Consider the following 22,166-nt stretch of genomic DNA (forward strand, 5'->3'; position numbering starts at 1 on the left):
TAAATCTCTACTGAAATGATACGACCCACTAAAACTATATAGATTTATGGTTGTTTATTACGCGCGCTCACCTAAAAGTAAAACGAGAATGTCGGTCAGAGACCGAAGACTTATCGATCGAAAGTTAGGGGATCGCCCAAAACAGCGCTCTTACACCATAGTGACATCTTGTGTCCCATCACTAATTAATTGATAACTCGCTAATTATACGACATAATTCGCCCAAAATCGATAGGCTTCTGGTACGAGATATGATGAATGCACATGCAAAATCTGCATCAGATCCACTTTCGCTTTCGTGAGATATCGCGTGCATTTAACAGACAGACAAACAGACAGACAGGCAAACAGACAAATACCTATCAACACACTTACCGATTAAAATCGATAAGTAATGACTTTGCGTATGTGTGTATGAACACTCACTCGAATGTATGTGCAGAGCGCGTCGCGCGCATTCACTTAAGAGTACTGATCTCTGAATGAGGTTACTGGTAATCACGGAAGACCGAAAAATATGTGATAGAAAAGCACAATCGCAGACCACGGCTTCTTGTCCAGTTACAGGTAGGGCTGGGTATTTTCGAATATCTTGTGATTTCAGAATCGAATCGAATATTTTTTCGAAACGAATCGAATCTCAAATATTTGGAAATATATAATTGTAAGCGACTTTTTTTTATTGTAATTGGTCCTCTCAACATATAAATTACTAATGATGGATTACCCAGATAGATTACTGAGCGCTCACACACAATATAAATCACGTTTTAATCAATAACTGACTACCGAAAAGAGTCATATGCCTGAATTGTGTTGAAAATATATGACTTCAATAAAAAAATTGTGAAATTTACTTCGACCATTAGCGGAAAGATAAAAACAAGATGGCGGCGATTCGAAATTTCGCTCTGAATCGATTCGAATAATTTACTATTCGATTCGAAATGACCAGCCCCAATAGCGTTGCAAAAAAACGTCTTCTTGTCCAGCTACCAGTGTATTTTTTCTCAGGAATTTGCTCTGAGCAAGGTCACTTATTCCTCCTTCAATAGTTAAGGCACTCACCCGCTGCCGAAATGTCAAAAGTAGCGTACAGTAGGCCCCGAGAAAAATTGAACCAAGGTTTGGAAATTCAACTTGACAAGTTAATATCTAGACCCAAAGATAAGTTTGGCTATTGACACTTTTACTGTATTGTTTATATTGGTAAAAAGAATTTAGTTGATAAAAAAGAAAAAAAAAAATTTTTTATGATTTCAAAATTTTTATTAAAGGGCCCAAGATTTGTTTGGCCCGGAAATAGGCCCATAAATAATACAAATTGAGAACTATTGCATTAACCAACATTACCTAGCTACGCATCTGCGATTAAAGATGCAAATAATATCCAAATGAGAATGGGAAAAATTGCAAAATTGCCACTTTGGGGCTAATTACCCCCAGTTTGGGAACCACTAATGTACGCTATTACAATTGATGATGCAAATAATGTCCAAACGAGAATATCGGTCGGAGACCGAAGACTTATCGATCGGAGGTTACGGGATGCCCCAAAACAGCGCTCTTACTCATTAGTGGCACCATGTGTCCCATCACTAATTAATTAATAACTCGCTAAATATACGACATAATTCATCGAAAATCAACACGCTTCTGATCCGAGCTATGATGAATGCACATGCAGAATTTGGAGCAGATTCAATCACGCTCTCGTGAGATATCGCGTACATCTAACTCTAACAGACAGACAAACAAACTAACAGGCAACAAATACCTATCAACATACTTACCGATCTTAAGATCGATAAGTAATGAGAAGCACTGCTTTAAATTATCCTCCGAATTCAACAGGTGAATACATACTGACAATAGGATTCAACAACAGTCTTATTGAATCAATTGTAGGAATCTATAAATCAACGTACACGGATCCAGACGGCACAGTCAAGTTTGTATTTTCAGTTCATTTGTTTTTATGACGCGTAACCCTCCCTTTCGCTCCTAATAAGGCCCTGTATAATCCACTAGTATCTAATGATATCATCATGTAAATTCTGCTACGTCATGTCAGTTGAGTCTAAGCTGATATGTGTCAACTACGACCCGCGGCCAAATCCGGCCCGTTGGGTAAATCAATTTGACTCGCCTGATGCTGCGACAGTCAAACTAAAATCAATTTGATGTTATTTTCGATGTTGTATCTAAAAAAAATAGCTTGGAGAAATTTGATGAGATTGCATTTAAGTTTTGTTCTGGCACGAGGCTTATAGTTCTCCACTTTTGTTTTTGTAACAGAAGAAATTTTGATATCCTCCCCGCCTGAAAATTCATGGCAACGTCGCTACCCCTAACACTGATCCATAATATTTCATCACTGAACAACTAAAACACATTTACAGAGGCATTGTGGGATCAGACATGGAACCTGTCGACGCCAGACGAGGATACCCGTGCTTCGATGAGCCAGCTTTGAAGATTACTTATACAACAAGCATCGTTCATGAAGCCCACCATACGGCGCTATCTAACATGCCAGATGTTGTGAGTAATGGTTTTATTTTACATATATAGTAATGTTATTCTATGACTGTGCATTTTTGAATACCTATGATCGCAGAATAAAATCGACTATTTTGTTCGAATCTGGTCGGACAAAACGTTGCAAAAAAACATTTGTGTTTGTGTGCAGCTGGACACTCTAATTGGATAGAATAGTCATGTTTCTTCCAGCTACAGCATCCTTGCATTATACGCATACGGGACCTCCTGAAGTATGTGCACCAGGATGGCGCACAACCTGAACTCAGCTTGTGTACCCGGTTAGGGTTCAGGTTGGGCGACATCTTGGTGCGCATACTTCAGGAGTACCCGCATACGGATCCAATAGCATAAAGACATGGCGGAAAGAGAAGGAGTTAGTCTCGCGCAACACAATTCAAAGTTACGAATAGCGAATACTTGTAATTTGACTTTTATATCACATATAAAATAATGAAAACGTAGAATTCATCCTGCCGTTCATGCCACTTAGGTATGCGTGTCCATATATTTGAGCATTGCTTCCTCGTATTTTAAGTGTTTATTAACTTTACATTGAACCTTGGGTATTCCCGAAGTATGTGAACCAATATGGCGGACACCGGGACGTAGTATGTGTACCAGGTTAGGGTGGGGCCATAATTTCCGGTACAAATACTACGGGAGTCCCTTGGCTAGTCCCGAACTCGTAATAGAACTAAAATAAGGAAAATTGAAATATAATTATGTCCTAACCATAACCTGGTACACATACTATGTTCCGGTGTCCGCCATCTTGGTTCACATACTTCGGGGGTATCAATTTTTGCAATGTAAAAATAAACATCTGAATCTGAATTTTATTATTCTGCAGGAAACCACAGATTACGAAGGAGGGTTGAAAGAAACTTTGTTCCAGAAGTCTGTCCCGATGCCAACCTATCTCGGATGCTTTATTGTGGGCGAGATTGTGTCGATTGAAGCAACGAGTAAAAGAGGAATTCCAGTGAGTATTTCTGTAAATAAAATCAAAGACTCAAAAAATCATTATTGTAAAAAATTGTTCCCCGTGGTTAATAGCGACCTAGAGAAGGCGGAAAAAATTGCACAATTGATTCCATCTTCCCGACTGTGAGGTAAAAAAAATCTTTTCTCCGGTTATCCGAGTTTAAACGAGAGGGCTCCACATAATTAAGTCGCCTCATTATCTTCCTTGGTTAACGCTTAATTCCCTGCTATATTTATTTATAATGTCATTAGTTCTTGCCACTTCAGTGGTCGCCTGTCAATTTTGAGGAGACTCTTTGGCGCTCCGGAAGTATTCGTACCAAAATGACGCACAACCTGAACTCTAACCTAGTACTCATACTTTGTTCAGGTTGTGCGTCATCTTAATACGAATACTTCGGGAGCACCGACTCAATTGCTTCTGAGTGGGTGCGCATTCGTCGTGATCAAATTTTCCAGCAAAAATTAAAAAAATTCGCATTTCTGTCCCACCGTGGTCTATGCAAAGTATATACGAATATTCTATATAGCCCGTATGGACTGGTAAACGTAAGGCCAATAGTTTGCCCCCCCAAGCGATAAATATGAGATCAATGCCAACGTCTAATACACCACCATTATTCTTTATAGTTTCAGTATCTTTTGACAATTCAGTGATTGGCCATGAGTTTTTTAAAAGATGACTTGAATATATATGTATATATATAAATATAGTCCAATTTGAAAATTTTGCGCGTTTCTCTCCCCGTTCTTCCACCTTGCGATAACGAATAAAGGACAAAATTTTATTTCGACTTCAGACAGTACATTGCCGTTTAAATAATCACTTTCATAAAATAGGATGCCATAATAATGGACTTCGCGGTTGCTGTAAGGTTTCAGGGACAGAAGAACAATTTCTAATGAACTGCCGTGCATATAGAAATGAAAGACACATACTTAAGATGAAATGCCGCGATTATGGCATTGATTTTCAACTCAGAGCTATCTTAAGCATCTCTAGCATTTCCCTTCACTACTTGACTTTGTGAAGTCCACCAGGAGAGTACTATATAGGCGGTGCTCCCGAAGTATGTACACTAAGATGGCGCACAACCTGAACATAGTATGTATACCAGGTCGGGTTTCAGGTTGTGCGTCATCTTGATGCACATACTTCTCGAACGCCCTGTAGGCATATTAAAAGTTTGGTTTAAATTGTCTGGCGCTAAAGACTTAAATTGTTGAAAGCGACATATACTTTCATACTACACACACACACACATGAAATCAAATCTTTATTTTTCAGTTGAAAATCTACGGCACGAAGGCTCAGATTGACGCTGGACAAGCTGATTACGCGTTGAATGTCACAAAAGTTGCTTTTGATTATTTTGAAGAATTATTCATGATGAACTATTCTTTGCCTAAATTGGGTAAGTGCTTTTGCATTTAAATCAGGGGTCTCTAAGAATCTAAGCGTTAGTGATTGTGACGTCAAAATTCGAGAACGTATACTGAATGTATTAATATTGCGAACTGATCTAAGTGACTTGCGGCCCACACTAACATTAAACTTTAATACTAAGCTGGGGGCCGCAAACTATCGTCCTGCGGGACGCGAGTTTGAGACCCCTGATTTAAATACTGCTAATAAAATTGTCAATAGCGGAACAGGTTACTCAGCCGCGCAGGCATATCATCGGATTTGGTGACAGCATCTTCAGTGTCGAATAATTCTAAATATTTAAACTAGGAGTGTGCAACAAGCGGGCCAAACGCGGCCCAAAGAAAACTTGTGCTGCCCGCAGAGAAGCCCCACTTTTGGATCATATGCGGTCAGCGAAACGAGTTTTTAATTCAATCTAGTATATGCGAGTAATTCTAATTACTTTGCGTTGCAATGCCAATAAATGAGCTTGTGCAAAGCGAACACTATTTGTCACAAGATCAATACCTAAAATTTTTGTGCCTGCAACCACTAGAAAGCTTATGTAAATATAAGTGCGGCCCGCGGTTTCAACCAGCGATTTGTATCTGGCCTTTCTGTATTAAAGGGTTGCACACCGTGAATTGAATCATCAGCCACAAAATAAATTTTCACTTTAATTTACAGATCAAATTGCGATTCCTAACTTTGGAACGGGGGCCATGGAGAACTGGGGCCTTGTCACATACCGGGAGACAAATCTTCTGTGGGACCAGAAAGAGTCCTCGACTTACTATAAACAAAGAGTTGCAGCTGTAATCTCTCATGAACTTGTGCATCAGGTATGAGCAAGAAGAAGTATGTTAGCTTTAAATAGAGCTGTGCGTTTTAACTTTTTTGTAGAGCAACAATGAAACATCTCAGACTCTCGTGGAACACTGTGCCATATCTGTAAGAATGCGGGGAAAATGGGTACTCCCGTAGTATGTGAACCAAGATGGCGGACACTGGAACATGGTATGTGTACCAAGTTGGGCCATAGTTTTACATACAAATATTACGGGTGTTACTTGGTTAGTTCCCGAACTCGTAATAGAATTAAAAGAAAGAAAAATTGGAATAAAATTATGGCCTAACTCTCACCCGGGACACATACTATGTTCCAGTATGCGCCAACTTGGTTCACAAACTTGACTATTTCTCCCATTTATAGTATGTGGTATCATCACTCAAGGGTGCTATATTTAGTCTATGTCCAAAATTTGTTATTATGTTTACATGCAGTATATTTCATGTTGTATTATCTGTATTTATTGATGTTGTTTTGTCTTACAAACTCCTTAGTACAAACAGTTTTGCATACTTCACCCTTGCCTCTGTTGCCAAACCCATCCACCCTCCTTGCACAACTGTCTGTATGAAGGAACATATACTTATTTGATTTATTGCATTTTATGCTTATCATGAAGGGTATGCCGCTCTGCCATGTGTTTTAGGCCAATATGGTCTTGTGTATACATCCCGTCTTCAATGTTGATAATTACTAACTGTTTTATATTGCTTTTACGAGACGAACAAAAATACATACATACATACTACGGGAGCGCCGAAAATTGTATAAAGTCTAATAAATATATATCAATCAATTCCTAATACCGGGTAAACGAGAATTATCGTCAACGTGTAGCTAGTTTTTTTTTTTTTTAATTATTTTAAAAAATACAAGCATTTTGCAAAATAGTATTTAAATATCTATAATGTGGCGTATATACCGGAGCAGATGGTCAGTCAAAAACATAACACATTTCAACGTTACAAATACAGGGTGTTAAAAAAGATACGCAAAATTAAGGTAAAATTTTTCGTCATGGCAACGTTAAGAAAGTAACTGTTATAAAACGTCAGTCGTGAAGTGTTTAAATGGCATTTCACCGTTCATTTCTTTAAAAGATGTCAGCCATTGAATGTTTTGAGTTATTGAGTAGCATTTCATCTTAACTTCTGTAAAGTTTGCGTTTCCTTTTTTAACACCCTGTTGTTATATTGCTACCAGCAAAATATCCACCACTCCTAAATTTAGAAACATCCTTTTTCATTGGTGTAAATCAATGTTTTATTGAACACAAGCAATACTTAACATAAACACTTCAGTTGTCACCACGAATAGCATGAATGACCTCTGCGCACCGGCATGGCAATTGGCAGTATTTATACCCGGGAAGCATCCTTCAGTGGTTTTACCCACAATGCCATACCATCATGCTGTGCTGTCATTGGTCAGTTCAAGAGTGGGAAATGGGAATAGAACACAGTTATCACAGAATTACAATCACCTGGATGAAATGTAAATGAGAACACAACTTAACACCTCTCCATTCTTGCCACCCCCACAAATGGGTACTGCCGAAGTATGTGTACCAAGATGGCGCACAACCCGAACCCTAACCTGCTACATATACTATGTTCAAGTTGTGCGCCATCTTGGTGCACGTACTTCGGGAGTACCTACAAATGAATGGCTGAAAAGCATACTGCCTCTGATTGATTATCATAAAATCCTAAAACTGACAAAACTTTCTTTTTTCAGTGGTTTGGGAACATTGTCACGATGAAATGGTGGGACAACATATGGCTGAATGAAGGATTCGCATCTTACCTAGAATACTTAGGAGAGAATGTTGCTGAGCCTACATGGGGAATTGTGAATATATTATTTTTTTTTGGTTAAGAAAAACGAATTAGTTTATCCCTTGTACTAATAAAACATTTCAAAACGTTTCCATAAGTTCAATAACAGTGGAAAACCTAACTTCTATTCGAATATATTTGAACAATATACATATATTAATATCGATTCTAGGATTTGAACGGGAACTTGCAGTGTCTGTTAACTTGCAGTGCAGTGTCAGTGACTGTGAAGCGGTCGCAAAGCCCTAGGTGGAAACCACCATGGCTGACGTCAAATCTGTGGCGTATCAACGCATAATGGCGTTTATGGCGAAGTTTAAAAATAAAATGCGCCACTTGATCGTCTTCTGTAACTTTTTAACGACTAGTGTTGAATTGAAATGAATTGAAAGTTATTATTTGAGTAAAAATACGAGTTCCAATTTCTTCCAATTTGAAAATATTTTTAAAACATTTTACAATTAAAACTTCGCCTTTTTCTACCACAATCCAAAAGGCGCCCATTGCACGAGTCATGGCTTCCATAACCTAAATACGCCACTGTATTGAATCCAACATTTCATTTACAGCTGGACCACTTGGTCAACGACGATTTGCAGTCGGTAATGCGTTCGGATTCCTCACTCGCGTCTCACCCTATCGTTGTTGACGTCAACACCCCTTCTCAGATCACATCAGTCTTTGACAGTGTCACATATTCGAAGGTTAGTGCATGTGTTGTGCATGAATGTGTGCAAGTGTATATGTATGTGTGTTCGTGTGTATGAGTGTGTTATTATGCGTGTCTGTGTGTATAAGTATGTTCTGCTCATTCTATTGTTGTGAACGTCAGCACCCCTTCTCAGAACACCTCAGTTTTTGACAGTGTCACATATTCGAAGGTTAGTGTATGTGTTGTGCATGAATGTGTGCATGTGTATATATATATGTGTATGTGTGTTCGTGTGTATGAGTGTGTTATTATGCGTGTCTGTGTGTATAAGTATGTTCTGCTCATTCTATTGTTGTGAACGTCAGCACCCCTTCTCAGAACACCTCAGTTTTTGACAGTGTCACATATTCGAAGGTTAGTGTATGTGTTGTGCATGAATGTGTGCATGTGTATATATATATGTATGTGTGTTCGTGTGTATGAGTGTGTTATTATGCGTGTCTGTGTGTATAAGTATGTTCTGCTCATTCTATTGTTGTGAACGTCAGCACCCCTTCTCAGAACACCTCAGTTTTTGACAGTGTCACATATTCGAAGGTTAGCGCATGTGTTGTGCATGAATGTGTGCAAGTGTATATGTATGTGTGTTCGTGTGTATGAGTGTGTTATTATGCGTGTCTGTGTGTATAAGTATGTTCTGCTCATTCTATTGTTGTGAACGTCAGCACCCCTTCTCAGAACACCTCAGTTTTTGACAGTGTCACATATTCGAAGGTTAGTGTATGTGTTGTGCATGAATGTGTGCATGTGTATATATATATGTATGTGTGTTCGTGTGTATGAGTGTGTTATTATGCGTGTCTGTGTGTATAAGTATGTTCTGCTCATTCTATTGTTGTGAACGTCAGCACCCCTTCTCAGAACACCTCAGTTTTTGACAGGGCCACATATTCGAGGGTTAGTGTGTGTGTGTGTGTGAATGTGTGCATGTGTTCGGATTCCTCACTTGCATCTCACCCTATCGTAAGTATGTTCTGCTCATTCTATCGTTGTCAACGTCAGCACCCCTGCTCAAATCACCTCAGTTTTTGACAGTGTCACATATTCGAGGGTTAGTGTGTGTATGTGAATGTGTGCATGTGTGCATGTGTTCGGATTCCTCACTTGCATCTCACCTTATCGTTGTCAACATTAGCACTCCTGCTCAGATTATCTCAGTTTTCGACAGTGTCACATATTCAATGGTTAGTGTGTGTGTGCGCATAAGCATACTCTTCTCATGATATCGTTGTCAACGTCAGCACCCCTGCTCAGATGATCTCAGTTTTCGACATTGTCACATAGTCAGTGGCTAGTGTGTATGTGTGTGTGCATTAAACACCTATTGTGGACAAATGTGCCATATATGCCAGGGCCCTGGGGAGTCAAGGAAAATTTGACTTGGGCTTCAACTTTCGCTCCAGGTTGTGAAAAATTTCGACGTTAAAGAAATTAAATTTTAATAAAAAATGATTTTTGATTATACAAGGCCCTCTTTAATAGAGGAGGTAGAGAGGGTGGTGAGTGTTGGATCTCGTCCCTCTTTTGAAATGTGAGGAACAAAAAGATTTTTCTGTATCTCACATAGCAATTGTTTTTAGTTTGAAACGTATTTTATACCTTCAAGACCTGACATGGGCAAACTATGGCCCGCGGGCCAAATCCGACTCGTTGGGTAATTTAATCTGGCACGCCTGATGCTGCCATAACTAAACAAAACCAAATTTTGATTTCTTAGTTAGAAATAGCTCAAGGAATTCGTTGAGATTGCTGTTTAATCTAGTTTTGGCAAGAGGTGTATTGTTTTTTATATTTGCTTTTGTAACGCTGTAAATATTGTTCATAAAATATAAATTTTTGGTACTCCCGTAGTATGTGAACCAAGTTGGCGGACACTGGAACGTAGTATGTGTACCAGGTTAGGGTTAGGCCATAATTTTAGATACAAATACTACAGGAGTCACTTGGCTTGTCCCCGAACTCGTAATAGAACTAAAATAAGGAAAATTGGAATAAAATTATTGCCTAACCCTAACCTGGTACACATACTATGTTCAGGTGTCCGTCAATATTTTACGTCACACTTACATGGCCCATCAGACCGGGTGGGCAAAATATTTGGCCCCTGCTCCAAAAAACGTACCCACCCCTACTCAAGACTCTCCAAAACCCAGTTTCGGACCCGTTAGCTGTTACGATCTAACTTGCCAGAAATTTCAGAACTCAGAACTGAAAATTCGTGACTACGACCCTGGCTTAGTGGATAAACTAGAAATGAAATTTCGCTGAAAAAATGGGGACTCCTGAAGTATGCGCACCAAGATGTCGCACAACCTGAACCCTAACCTGGTACACAACCTGAGTTCAGGTTGTGCGCCATCTTGGTGCGCATACTTCAGGAGGTCCAAAACATGCTTCATTTTACTTTTCAGGGTGCCACCGTTTTATACATGTTACATGGCATCTTAGGAGACGATTTATTCTTCGGAGGAATTAACAAATATCTCAACGATTTCCGTTTCAGCAACGCGAATGAGCAAGACCTGTGGAACTCTCTTCAAACGGTATTGATACCTTCTGGATATGATTATAGGCACACAGTTATCTATACAGGCCCCTTCCACCCTGAGATGCATTATTTTCCTCTCTCTTTCTACCTCGTTCTGTGCAGTGTGTATTTCTTATATGGTGATAAAATAGACTATTGATTACAGGATTCCCATAAAATTTTGCCCGATTTTATAGTAAAAACGATTATAAGTTTCAATAAATTTTATTGTATGATAATTAGGACTACAATCACAATAAGAACCCTTAAGAAACAAAGACAAAGAAATTTCTAATTGTAATAACTATAAAAAAGGCGACATTTTTTTGGAAACCCTCCCGGTTCTCCATCAAGTCCATGCCTTTGAAAACAAACTTTTGACAAAGCTTTTAAAAACAAACAAAACAAAAAATGTCTAACTAATCTTATATCCCACATGGACTGGTAACCGGGCGAGAGGCCATGATTCGCTATACGATTAGGTTGTCGTATCAGTTTACCTCTCCCCCGTGATAAATATGTAAATTCCATCCTATAAACATTTTTGTTTTGTTTCAGTACATTGATGCAAACGGTGGGGGATATGACGTGAAAGAGATGATGGATCCGTGGGTCCAGCAGATGGGCTTTCCTGTCATCACAGTTGGAGCCGCAAGTGGGAATGTGGTAAGCTATTGCTGTATACTGTATAGCTAAAGGTGTGGGGTGTTTGAACCAAGAATGGTTAACCCCAGGAATATTTTTGAATCACATCGAATTGCACTGCACGTCTTATATGCATATTTGAAGCGCGCAAAAATACATAAAACTACTCATGTGTGTCTTGACATTTCATCCGAGGTTTCGCCGTTTTATATAATTGAAGGGAACACCTTTTCAAGTCGTAATTTTTAGTTTCTTGAATCTTGAACTTTCCACCAGACAAATTCCTCTCTAGGAGGAAATTCTACTATGTATTTACTGTATCACTAATATCTTGACTATTTAGTATTATTGCAATGCATGTCAGGGACGTAGCCAGAATTTTTTAAAGTGGGGGGGGGGGACTAAAAGTTTAAATTGCCAATTAAACCGTAAAAGTTGGCGGGTCCAGGTTAGTTTTCAAGAGTCTTTAGGGCCTAAAAAGTGTTTCAAGCGACCACAAAGTGCTATGTGTGATACGGAAAGTATTTTTTTTACATTTCAAAAGAAAAGGTTCCGGACCCGCAACACTTCCTCCTGGTTACACCCCTGATTCGGTTCCATTACATTTGAACCCACGTACATTTGAACCCATGACAATTTACCTGTATGCTATTGCACCTATGGAATTTTTTTTGTTTCACGGATAGTTAAACCCATACTAACCCTAACCCATGGGTTTTAGCACCCGCATATAGATTGAACCCGTGGATATACGCATGGGTTCAAATGTACATGGGTTCAAATGTACGGTCACCCCCTGATTCACGTGCATGAGTATTTGAGTTTTCAGTATAATATGAAGTAATAGTACTTGTTGACCTAAATATTCCAATCAGATGTTCGAAAATTAGTGTACGGATAGCCATTTTAAAATTAAAAAGGAAAGTGGTTTGAACATGGAAAGCATGCTTTTTATAAACATGGTGTCCATAAAGTCTCTTCACAGTTTCAATTTTTCTATGAAGTCAATCCTCAATATATTTTAACCAGGTTTGTCGTTTTTTAATCATTAATACTCCATTTAATACATCTGCGAGGGCTAAAACAATATATGGTATCGATATCGATTCCCTTCGCATTTTTTAAAAATTTTAAGACTCCATATATCTCCCAGGCTCAAGCAAAACAAGAACACATGTTGGCCGATGCCAATCCTGATCTATCTAAGAGGCCTCCATCCGTCTACGACTATAAATGGATGGTTAAGGTGGACTATTTCAGATCAGATGATACCACGGTGAAAGAGATGTGGCTGAACCGCAACGATACAAGTAAGTAAAAATTAGAAATGCGACGGTCACGGGCTCGTTGTTGAAGAGTTTTGTGAAAACGCAGCGATACAAGTAAGTCTGTTTTGATACCACCTTTCCACAAATTTCAATTTTCTTTTGAAAAATACAACTAGGGATTCTTTTTGAGGGATGTTTTCCACTTTCATTTATCAAAAACAAAATTACAAAGTTGAGAATTACAAGATTTTCAAATATACTGATTTCATCTGTCTTCGTCACGCGGGCTCGCCCAGAAGAATATTAAAAAAAAAAAAATAATATGAATCGTAATTAAATACTACGACATTCGGTGCTGCTGCTTGACAATCAGCTTTGGTTCCCCGCTGCTTTCCTTCCGCAGTAAAATCATTTCATTGACATTTTTGCATTTGTATCATTTATTATTTTGTTGTAAGGAAAAATAAACTTGACTATGACTTTGTACAGGCATTGATTTGGACGTCTCAAGTCTGCCATCTGACGGATGGATAAAAGTAAATGTCAAAGAGAAAGGCTACTACCGAGTCAACTACAGTCCTGATATATGGAGGAACATTGCCGCACAGTTAGAATCCAACTTTACAGTTTTCAGTGATTTGGACCGATCGAATATACTTGACGACGGCTTCAATCTGGCACCGTAAGTTGACTTTTCGAAGTTGGGAAGGGCTGTAGGATTTTAATGGGCGTTTTGCTGGGTACTCCCGTAGTATGTGAACCAAGACGACAAACACCGGAACGTAGTATGTGTACCAGGTTGGGTTAGGCCATAATTTCAGGTACAAATACTACACTTGACTAGTCCTCGAATTCGTAATAGAACTAAAATAAGGAAAATAAGAATAAAAGTATTGCCTATGTTACACATATTACGTTCCGGTGTCCACCACCTTGGTCCGCATACTACAGGAGTACGTTTTGTTGGGCCCAGAGTCAATGCCGGAGCAATAATTACAAACTTTTCAAGTTCATAGTTGGACTCATTTTTTAAAATTGCCCGGAGTGAGGAGTTGGGTATTGAAAGTGTTACGGGTAAATTTTGTCAACGTCGAAGCCTTTGTAGTCGAATTTGTAGTCGTACGATGTCGCTGCTGAGCCATAAATCATTCTCCTATCAAAATTTATTACGGTAATTAATATGGAATGTTCATTTTTCTGTCTAGAGCTGGACGGATCGAGTATGTGCAAGCTCTGAATTTGACAACTTATCTTGACGAAGAAAAAAGCTTTTTTCCCTGGGACGCCTTTGCGGATGGAAGCTCCTACATAAGAGTAATGTTACAGGATACCGATGCTTATCCAAATTTTAAGGTAGGATAATATTATTGGACATGTAGTGGACATAACGATCGTTTCAATATTATGTTGTTCTTGTTGTTTGACACAAAATAACACACCTAGTGGAAATATTAAAAACCGCTTTTCTCTTCGAATACTGGAACAATTGCTTTGAAATTTTCAGTGGTTGAAGATAAAGTTTTTCCCCAGAAGGCTATTACTTTTATTCATTTTAAATATTTCTGTTAGCTCTGTGAGAATTGTTTTTGTTTGCTATGACGTCATTAAACGTTCTGCGTACATCGGACGCCATTTTGTGTCCTACTGTACTGCTTCGCTTGGTGTGAATATATTTGTAGACTGTGATCTGACGGTACTGTACTGCGAACAGACGTGTCCTTATATTTGGGCGTAGCTCTCTTGTATTTCAATAACGTCTCTTTTTCACAGTCACAATAGCGTACGAGGAACGACCTATATAGAAAGTAGATCGATGATACAGTAAACAAATTCCCGGCGATGTGTTACATTAGCGATAATTCTGCTGGAGGGACAATTTGAGTTTTGGCCTAATTAGTACGAATGTGTGATTATTTACAATCAAAGTAAAGAGCGTCAACGATATCCACCGCTATTCCTAATTTTCTGCCGTTATGGTAGCCAAATTGCCCCCAGCCTAAGAGGCCGAAGAAATGACAATTAGAAGTACGGTATACAGGCTACCCTCCCCTTTTCCCATCTGCTGTCCATATGGCAGATCAATAGCCTTCCACAGAGGAGGCCATTCGAATTATGATTGGGACCATATAACAATGCCTATTGCTAACCCACTGTCTATATGGTAGCTCAATAGACCTGTATGGAGGAGACCATTTATATGGCGACTGAAACCATATATTTATACTTGATCTGCTGTCTATATAGAAACCTAATAGCCCTATAACCACCCCTATTCCTAACTCGCTGTCTATATCAGGGTGGTCCAAGATTGGCAGCTCCGCGGGCCACAAAATTACTTTTGCATTGTTCGCGGGCCACAATAGTGCCAAAAACTTCGCTCGTTTGACTTCGCTAGTTGCCTCAGCAAGCCATAACACTAGTCAATACAGTGACATTAGTGATGCAACAATATGTCAAAATATATTTTAGTTAATATTATGACGAAACAACACAAAATGCGATTTTTTGATTCCTCTCCGAATGTGACGCGGGCCACAGATAATGAAGCGGCGGGCCACATGTGGCCCGCGGGCCTGGGTTTGGACCACCCTGGTCTATATGGTAGCTCAATAGACCTGTATGGAGGAGGCCATTCATATGACGACTGGGATCATATAACCATCCATATATTTCCTGCGGCAAAGTTTCCGACCACTCATTCTAATGCCGATTTCCATCCCTATTTGTGAACTGCATATCACAAGGCCTACATGTAGACAGAGGTCTGGAAAAATTACATCCAAATTTTTACCAATGTAAAAGATGAAGTAATGAACACAAACCTACTTATTTAATTACAGAAATACTACTTATCAAAAGTGAAGCCTATTGCCGACGAACTTGGATGGGATGCAACAGTGGGAACACATAACCAAAAGTAAACTTGCATTTAATATCATTTAAAACAGTGGTTTCCAACCTTTTTCCTTTTGTGGCCCAGTTTCAGTGCCAAAAAAATTTTGGGCACACAAAACTTGTGATAAAAGTTTTTAACAATAAAATAGAAAATAAATAATAAAAATAAAGTAAAAGTAACCAAACTAATCTTTGAGTCTATGTTTTAGCTTGTCAAGTTGAGCTTTTAAATTCCACGGGTAAATCTCCAATGGCTCAGTATCCAGCGTTACGCCCAGTTTGCACTCTGAATTTTGTACGGTTTGAATAGATAAAAACGTATCATCAGTTCTGATATAGGCCTACTACATGCTTATAGGGCAGTCCCAAACGTTTTGTTCATGCGGCGCCAAATTATCAGAGAAAAAACTTACAGCGCACTTACACAAAAAAAAATTGCTGCCTTCAAATAAACTTCAATTTTGTGATCACTAATGTGTACTTTATGCCTGTTAAAGTTTGTAAACATGTAGGCGTAACGAAGTGTCCGAGCGGCTGCAAAAATTCCCATTATTACATCATCGTTTTGCTGTTTGATCATTGATACAGAAATAAACAAGGAAATCGATGCTTGGAGAAACATCCATAATACTTCTCCATGAATAGGATTCCATCTCTAGTTTACTTCACTCAACATTAACCTTTGTTTTACAGGAGAATGCGACCAACGATTCTTGCACTCGCACTGAGATATGATGACGTTGACGCTTTGAACAACGCGACGGATCTCTACACCAGATGGCGAGCTGGAGAATAGTAAGAAATTATCAATTTTTACATTCCAATTCAATAGTTTTCCATTTTTTCACAAATCACAAATACTTGTTTTACAGCAAAATGCTCTTGCGGCGATTTTCTCTAAGCGGCTAAATTTCCTGCGGCAAATTTTCATAGAACCGCAAAAAGGAACCCCTTCTTGAAATTTTGAATCCCTCCACTGTCATAACGTCATTCGAAAATGCTTTTAAGCAACTTCATCTGGATATTTTGTACGACGCCAAATGAAAGCATTCTATATCTCAAAATAAGAAAATTGGTATTCATCCAGTTAGGGTTCGTAATGCAGATTTCTTCAATCTCACAATCATTCGTTAGTGGCGGGGACTTTGTACAAAAGTTCCTTACATCTGAATCTTACATCTAAAGCCCCCTTTTTAGAATTTGTCAAGTCCTGCGCCTCTCCTCAATAATAACTAGCTAACAATGAGCTACAAATAACAGATAGTAAGGCGAAAGTATGTTTTATTCAACACGTTGAAGATACGTGGATGGATGAAATAAATGAAAAGTTTTGAAATAAACCTTTTAAGCCACGCCCCTTTTTAGAATTTGTCTGGTCTTGCGCCCCAATTCAAAAATAACTAACTAACAATAAGCTACAAATAACAGATAGTAAGGCGGAAAAAGTAACGGAAGTATGTTTATTAAAAAAACACGTTAAAAATACGTGGATGGAACGTGAATAATGAAATAAATGAAAAGTTTTGAAATGTAAATATCTAAAATAAAGCGGCCATAATCGAATCCAACATATATTTTTATTTAGGTCACGATCCCTCAAAAAATTGTCTTCGCCCCTCAGAAACATCAACCATTTGAGAGTCACTGACCTAAATAACCTTGCTTTTGTTTTCAGTATTCATCCCGATATCCGTCAGCTTGTATACAGGTATGGAATTACTGGCGGGGACGAATCAGACTGGGAATACATGCTTGGAAAATATCTAGAGGAAACTGTCGCCGCTGAAAAATTAAATTTATTACGTGGACTCGCGGCGACCGAAGACGTAGCTCTTATTGACAGGTAATAAATACATTGTTTACGTCACGTTGTTGGCGAGTTTTTCTAATATAGAGGTTCGCAACTTTTTTATGCTTGTGGCCCATTTTGACTAGATTACTGACATGAGCATACTACGGCCCGCAAGCCAAATCCGTCCGTTGGGCAATTCAATCTGGCCCGCCTTATGCTGCCACAACCAAACTAAAACCAAGTTTTGATGTTTTAGCTAAAAATAGCTCAAAGAATTTGTTGAAATTGCGATTAAAGTTAGTTGGGGTTGTTTCCAAATGTAGGGCGTGGACGATATTTTGTTATTCGTGACAAAACTATTTGTAACTTATAAAAATGTGTTTTGTATTCGACTGATCATCTTCACCGGAATACGAGTCACTTTTTGAATATTGAAATACATTTATATGTATTTTAGGAAATTAGAGTATGGAGTCTAACCTTAAAAAAAAAGGGGGTGTCAGGGGGATGTTACACGATACAAAAATATAATGTGAAAATATAGCCCTAATTTAGATTTTCTGGGAATTAAAGTCTGTCTCGTACGGAACGCTATTGCAATCCTATATGGCACGTCCTGCTGCCAAGAATTTTATTCCGCGCCATACGGACTTTGAAAAAACACGTAAATTTCGCATCATATTTTTGTTCTAATGATTTGGTTTCTGCGAGACTAACTTCCCTATTCTTCTTCGCTGTTGTGCTGGATAAACGTATGCATATAATGCATGGATGCTTTAGCGAGAGTAAAGATAACTATCCTAAGTGATTCAATCGCCCTGCTGCACACAAATGTATTTTTGTATAGTTTCGTCTGACTAGGGTCAGACTCCTTGAGACAAACATAGTTCAACTGTTCTATTTTTGTTTGGCGTTATATTAAGGAGTCACTGTATACTTCGTGTACTTCGCTGGCCCCTGCATACTGCTTAATCCTATCCTACAACTCCATAAATCGATTTTTATCATTTCATAGACTACTCGAATACTCAAAGAACGAATCCATTATCAAGCAACAAGACTTCTTTACCTGCATTAATTATATCTCATACGGTGTAAACGGGAATGTGATGGCCTGGAACTGGGTTCAACTCAACTGGGAATATTTGGTGGACAGGTTGGTCTCTCATTTTTTTTTTCAGTTGTACACGCGTTTCTATTTTTCTCGTTTCAGTAATCAGTATTTTATTTTTGTCACCATCATGTAAATATAATTTGCACAAACAAAATAAAAAACTAATGCAAACATGGTTTTACAGGGAGGCGCGAAAAACCAATACTGGTTATCAAGCAGCGACACCTGCGGTTAAGTCTAACAGTCGTCAGTATGAAATGAATGTCAAACATTGAAAATTAAAATAAAGTTTCGTTTCTCTATACTCTCTCTTTATTTTAATTATTCGGTCGCTCTCGTCACTTTTGTTTCTAATATTGTACATCAGATACTCTCCGTTTGAGTTCATCTCTTTCGCTTTTTCTATCCATGTTGAATTTGTGTGGGTGTATTTTACTTATTCGTTCATCCCTCTGCTTCCTCTAACTTGTTACCATACTGTTCGGAGGAGCCAGTTATTTGTTTTCGTAAGCATGCACTTGATTGTAGAAGAAGCCGTAACCGACCAGCGGTTACGTGAACCACCCTACGGCGGCGAGGATTCCAGCAATCCTCTCGCACATAATTACCCCAAATGAACCCACGCAGGGTAATCAGAGGTGAACGCTTAGCACGATGCGCCACACCGTCGAGCTTATCCCCCTTTTAATCCTTTTAAAATATACTATTCACTCGGCATGATTTCTCTATTTATTCTCATTATTAATATTTGAACGGTGCTCATAACTGGCTTAGTTTAGTGCACCAAGACCAAGACTACTGTATAATATTACGCGATCGGTGTTCGAATGCTTCGACCCTCCTTGAGAACGTATTCTATGATATAATTCTGGGACTTGTTAGCGATTTGGTACTCCTGTAGTATGTGAACCAAGATGACGGACACCGTAGTATGCTTACCATGCTAAGGTTATGTCATGATTCCAGGTACAAATATTACAGGAGTCACTTGACTAGTCCCCGAACTCGTAAAACTAAAAGTAGGAAAATTGAAATAAAATTATGGCCTAACCCTAACCTGGTACACATACTACGTACCGTTGTCCGCCACCTTGTTCACTTACTACAGGAGTATCAGTAAATTGAAAATATTTATGGACAAATATATCCAGTTCTTTGCCATAATAAATTAAAAATGATCTTGAGAAGTCATAGCTGGGGCAATGTAATATTAAATGGTCGACGGTTTCGTTTTCCAAGCAAGTGTCGTTTTCTCGTTTCAGATTTGGAATAGAAGACAGGAGTTTTGGTCGTATGATTCCGAACATAGTTGATGACTACAACACTGAACTCTTGTTATGGGAGGTTAGTACATTTCACTGTTACAGAATAATTTAATGCTAATCAAAGGCGACGATTCTGCTCGTCACGCTTCGTTGGTCGTATTAAAATTTTTCGTTTTTTTTTTGCGGTTCATCGTTTCCTACAGTCAATATTTTAACATGGCAGAATAATTTAATGTTAAGCAAATGCGACAATTCTGCTCGTTACGCATTGATGATCGTTTTCGAGTTTTCGTGGATCATCGTCCTCTTTAGCCAAAATTTTCATTTTGCAGAATATTATTTTGATCAAACAAGATTTCTGCTTTTCATGCATTATAGGTCGTTTTTCAAGTTTTTTTCGTGGCTCATCGTTTCCGATATCCTACATTTTAATATGTCAGAATTATTTAAAGTAAAACAAGAGCGACAATTCTGTTCGTCACGCTTTGCTGATCGTTTTCAAGTTTTTTGCGGGTCAACGTTTCTTGTATTTCAATATGGCAGAATAATTTAATGCCAAATAAGCGCAACAATTCTGCTCTCAATAAGGGAAATTGCCGAAAACTTGGATAAACATAAAAAATCGTCCAAAGGCTACATTTTAGTTATGGCGAAACAAAAGGAACGCATGAGTATTACAAATATTTCATCTCTTCTCAGGTCGAAAGCTTCTTTGAACGGTATCCGGAAGCTGGCGCTGGAGAGACAGGGCGCGCGAACACCATCCTACAAATCAACCTGAATATTGCCTGGATGGCAGCCCATGAGAGTTCAATAAGCAACTGGCTTGCTGAACAGCTAGCCTAGATAAAGCAGCCTCAATGCGACAAAACAAAAATCACTGAATAAAATGCCTGATTCTTCAATTTTTGATGTGAAAATACTGATTATACTTGTTTGATTAAAGCAGTGTATGTATCATTTGCTATTTCTCTTTCGGACCTCCAGAAGTATGCGCATCAAGATGGCGCACAACCTGAACATAGTAGGTGTGTACCGGTTAAGATTCAGGTTGGGAGACATCTTGGTGCGCATACTTCTGGAGCACCCTTCTTTCTTTATGATTTTGTATACCACAGTAGTCTTCTAAGGGTGAAACCTCTCCAATTATGATGCGAGCCATATAGCAATCTCTATTCCTAGTCTACTTCTGCGGGAGAGGTCAATTCAAATAACGATTGTCCACGTTCCCATCCCTATCCATAGTTCGATGTTTATATGGCAGCCAAATATCCTTCTACAGTATATATATCCAAATGGCAACTTAATATCCATCCCTATTTGGAACTTGCTGTCTATATGGCATTAGCAACCAAATAATTCTATCCATAGTTCGATGTTTATACGGCAGCCAAATATCCTTCTACAGTATATATATCCAAATGGCAACTTTATATCCATCCCTATTTGGAACCTGCTGTCTATATGGCATTAGCAACCAAATAATTCTCTACGGGGAACTCACTCAAATGACGATTAGATCACATACCTTTCCTCATGGCCCTCTACGGACGAGGCCATCCCATTATCCATCAGGAACATACAACTATCCTTATTTCTAACATGTAGGGTTGTTTAGGACCGAAAATGGAGGATAAATTGTAATTCATCAATATGTATTTTTGTTGCCGTATGCCGATAATTACAAGATTGGCTGATGACAATATTTGAAAGCAGCCTATTTTGGAATATGACGCAACAATGTTTTTTTATGTCGTTTTCTTAATTGCCACATCATCTTTCAATTCTAGCATGCAATAAATTGGATTTAAAAGATCTATTTTGATGAAAATTTTGTAAAATAAACATAGTAATTTCATCTGATGTGTTGTTCTGATTGCGTAAATAAAACAACAGGAATAAAAGCGCGAAACGCGTGTTTAACAGACGACTTAAAATCATCCAGCGTACAATGAAGTAAATTGCCTTCTTAAAAAGAGCTCCTTACAGAGCGTAACCCAGAATTCTCAAATTTCTGACACTTCCGATTGCTCAGTTGGACCGTAATATTTAGGATAAGGACGGAGTCCGAACAACGTGGACTTCCATGAGCCTTGAGAGTCTAAAAAGTATTTCAAGTTACGAAAAATTGCTATGTATAATACAATTTTTTTTTTCACATTTCCGGGGGTTCCAACTTGCAACTCATTCCGCTAATCCTATGGCGAGTCACAGCCTCTTGTACATTTACTAGTCCATGTCGGGTATGGGATTAGTTAGTCATTTGTTTTCGAGAGCATGGACTTTATGGTGAGAAAGCCATAACCGACCAGCGGTTACGAGAA

General features: G+C 38.6%; 1 protein-coding gene across 1 annotated transcript in view; it reads left to right on the forward strand.

Moving 5' to 3' along the window:
* LOC120347412 (aminopeptidase A-like) overlaps positions 1-21,700 on the forward strand; it is a 34,637-nt gene extending 12,937 nt beyond the window's left edge. The window contains exons 7-24 of the mRNA XM_039417373.2: positions 1,855-1,951; positions 2,403-2,544; positions 3,395-3,526; positions 4,817-4,943; positions 5,624-5,778; positions 7,524-7,637; positions 8,194-8,328; positions 10,748-10,879; positions 11,422-11,529; positions 12,662-12,818; positions 13,266-13,458; positions 13,982-14,129; positions 15,617-15,693; positions 16,365-16,466; positions 17,347-17,514; positions 18,479-18,619; positions 19,840-19,921; positions 20,542-21,700. Of these exons, the coding sequence (XP_039273307.2) occupies positions 1,855-1,951; positions 2,403-2,544; positions 3,395-3,526; positions 4,817-4,943; positions 5,624-5,778; positions 7,524-7,637; positions 8,194-8,328; positions 10,748-10,879; positions 11,422-11,529; positions 12,662-12,818; positions 13,266-13,458; positions 13,982-14,129; positions 15,617-15,693; positions 16,365-16,466; positions 17,347-17,514; positions 18,479-18,619; positions 19,840-19,921; positions 20,542-20,688 (2,357 nt within the window). The 3' untranslated portion in view covers positions 20,689-21,700. The remainder of the gene's footprint in view (positions 1-1,854; positions 1,952-2,402; positions 2,545-3,394; positions 3,527-4,816; positions 4,944-5,623; positions 5,779-7,523; positions 7,638-8,193; positions 8,329-10,747; positions 10,880-11,421; positions 11,530-12,661; positions 12,819-13,265; positions 13,459-13,981; positions 14,130-15,616; positions 15,694-16,364; positions 16,467-17,346; positions 17,515-18,478; positions 18,620-19,839; positions 19,922-20,541) is intronic.
* The last annotated feature ends 466 nt before the right edge of the window (positions 21,701-22,166 follow it).

The sequence above is a fragment of the Styela clava genome, chromosome 11, assembly GCF_964204865.1.
Source record: "Styela clava chromosome 11, kaStyClav1.hap1.2, whole genome shotgun sequence".
Taxonomy (NCBI): Eukaryota; Metazoa; Chordata; class Ascidiacea; order Stolidobranchia; family Styelidae; genus Styela; species Styela clava.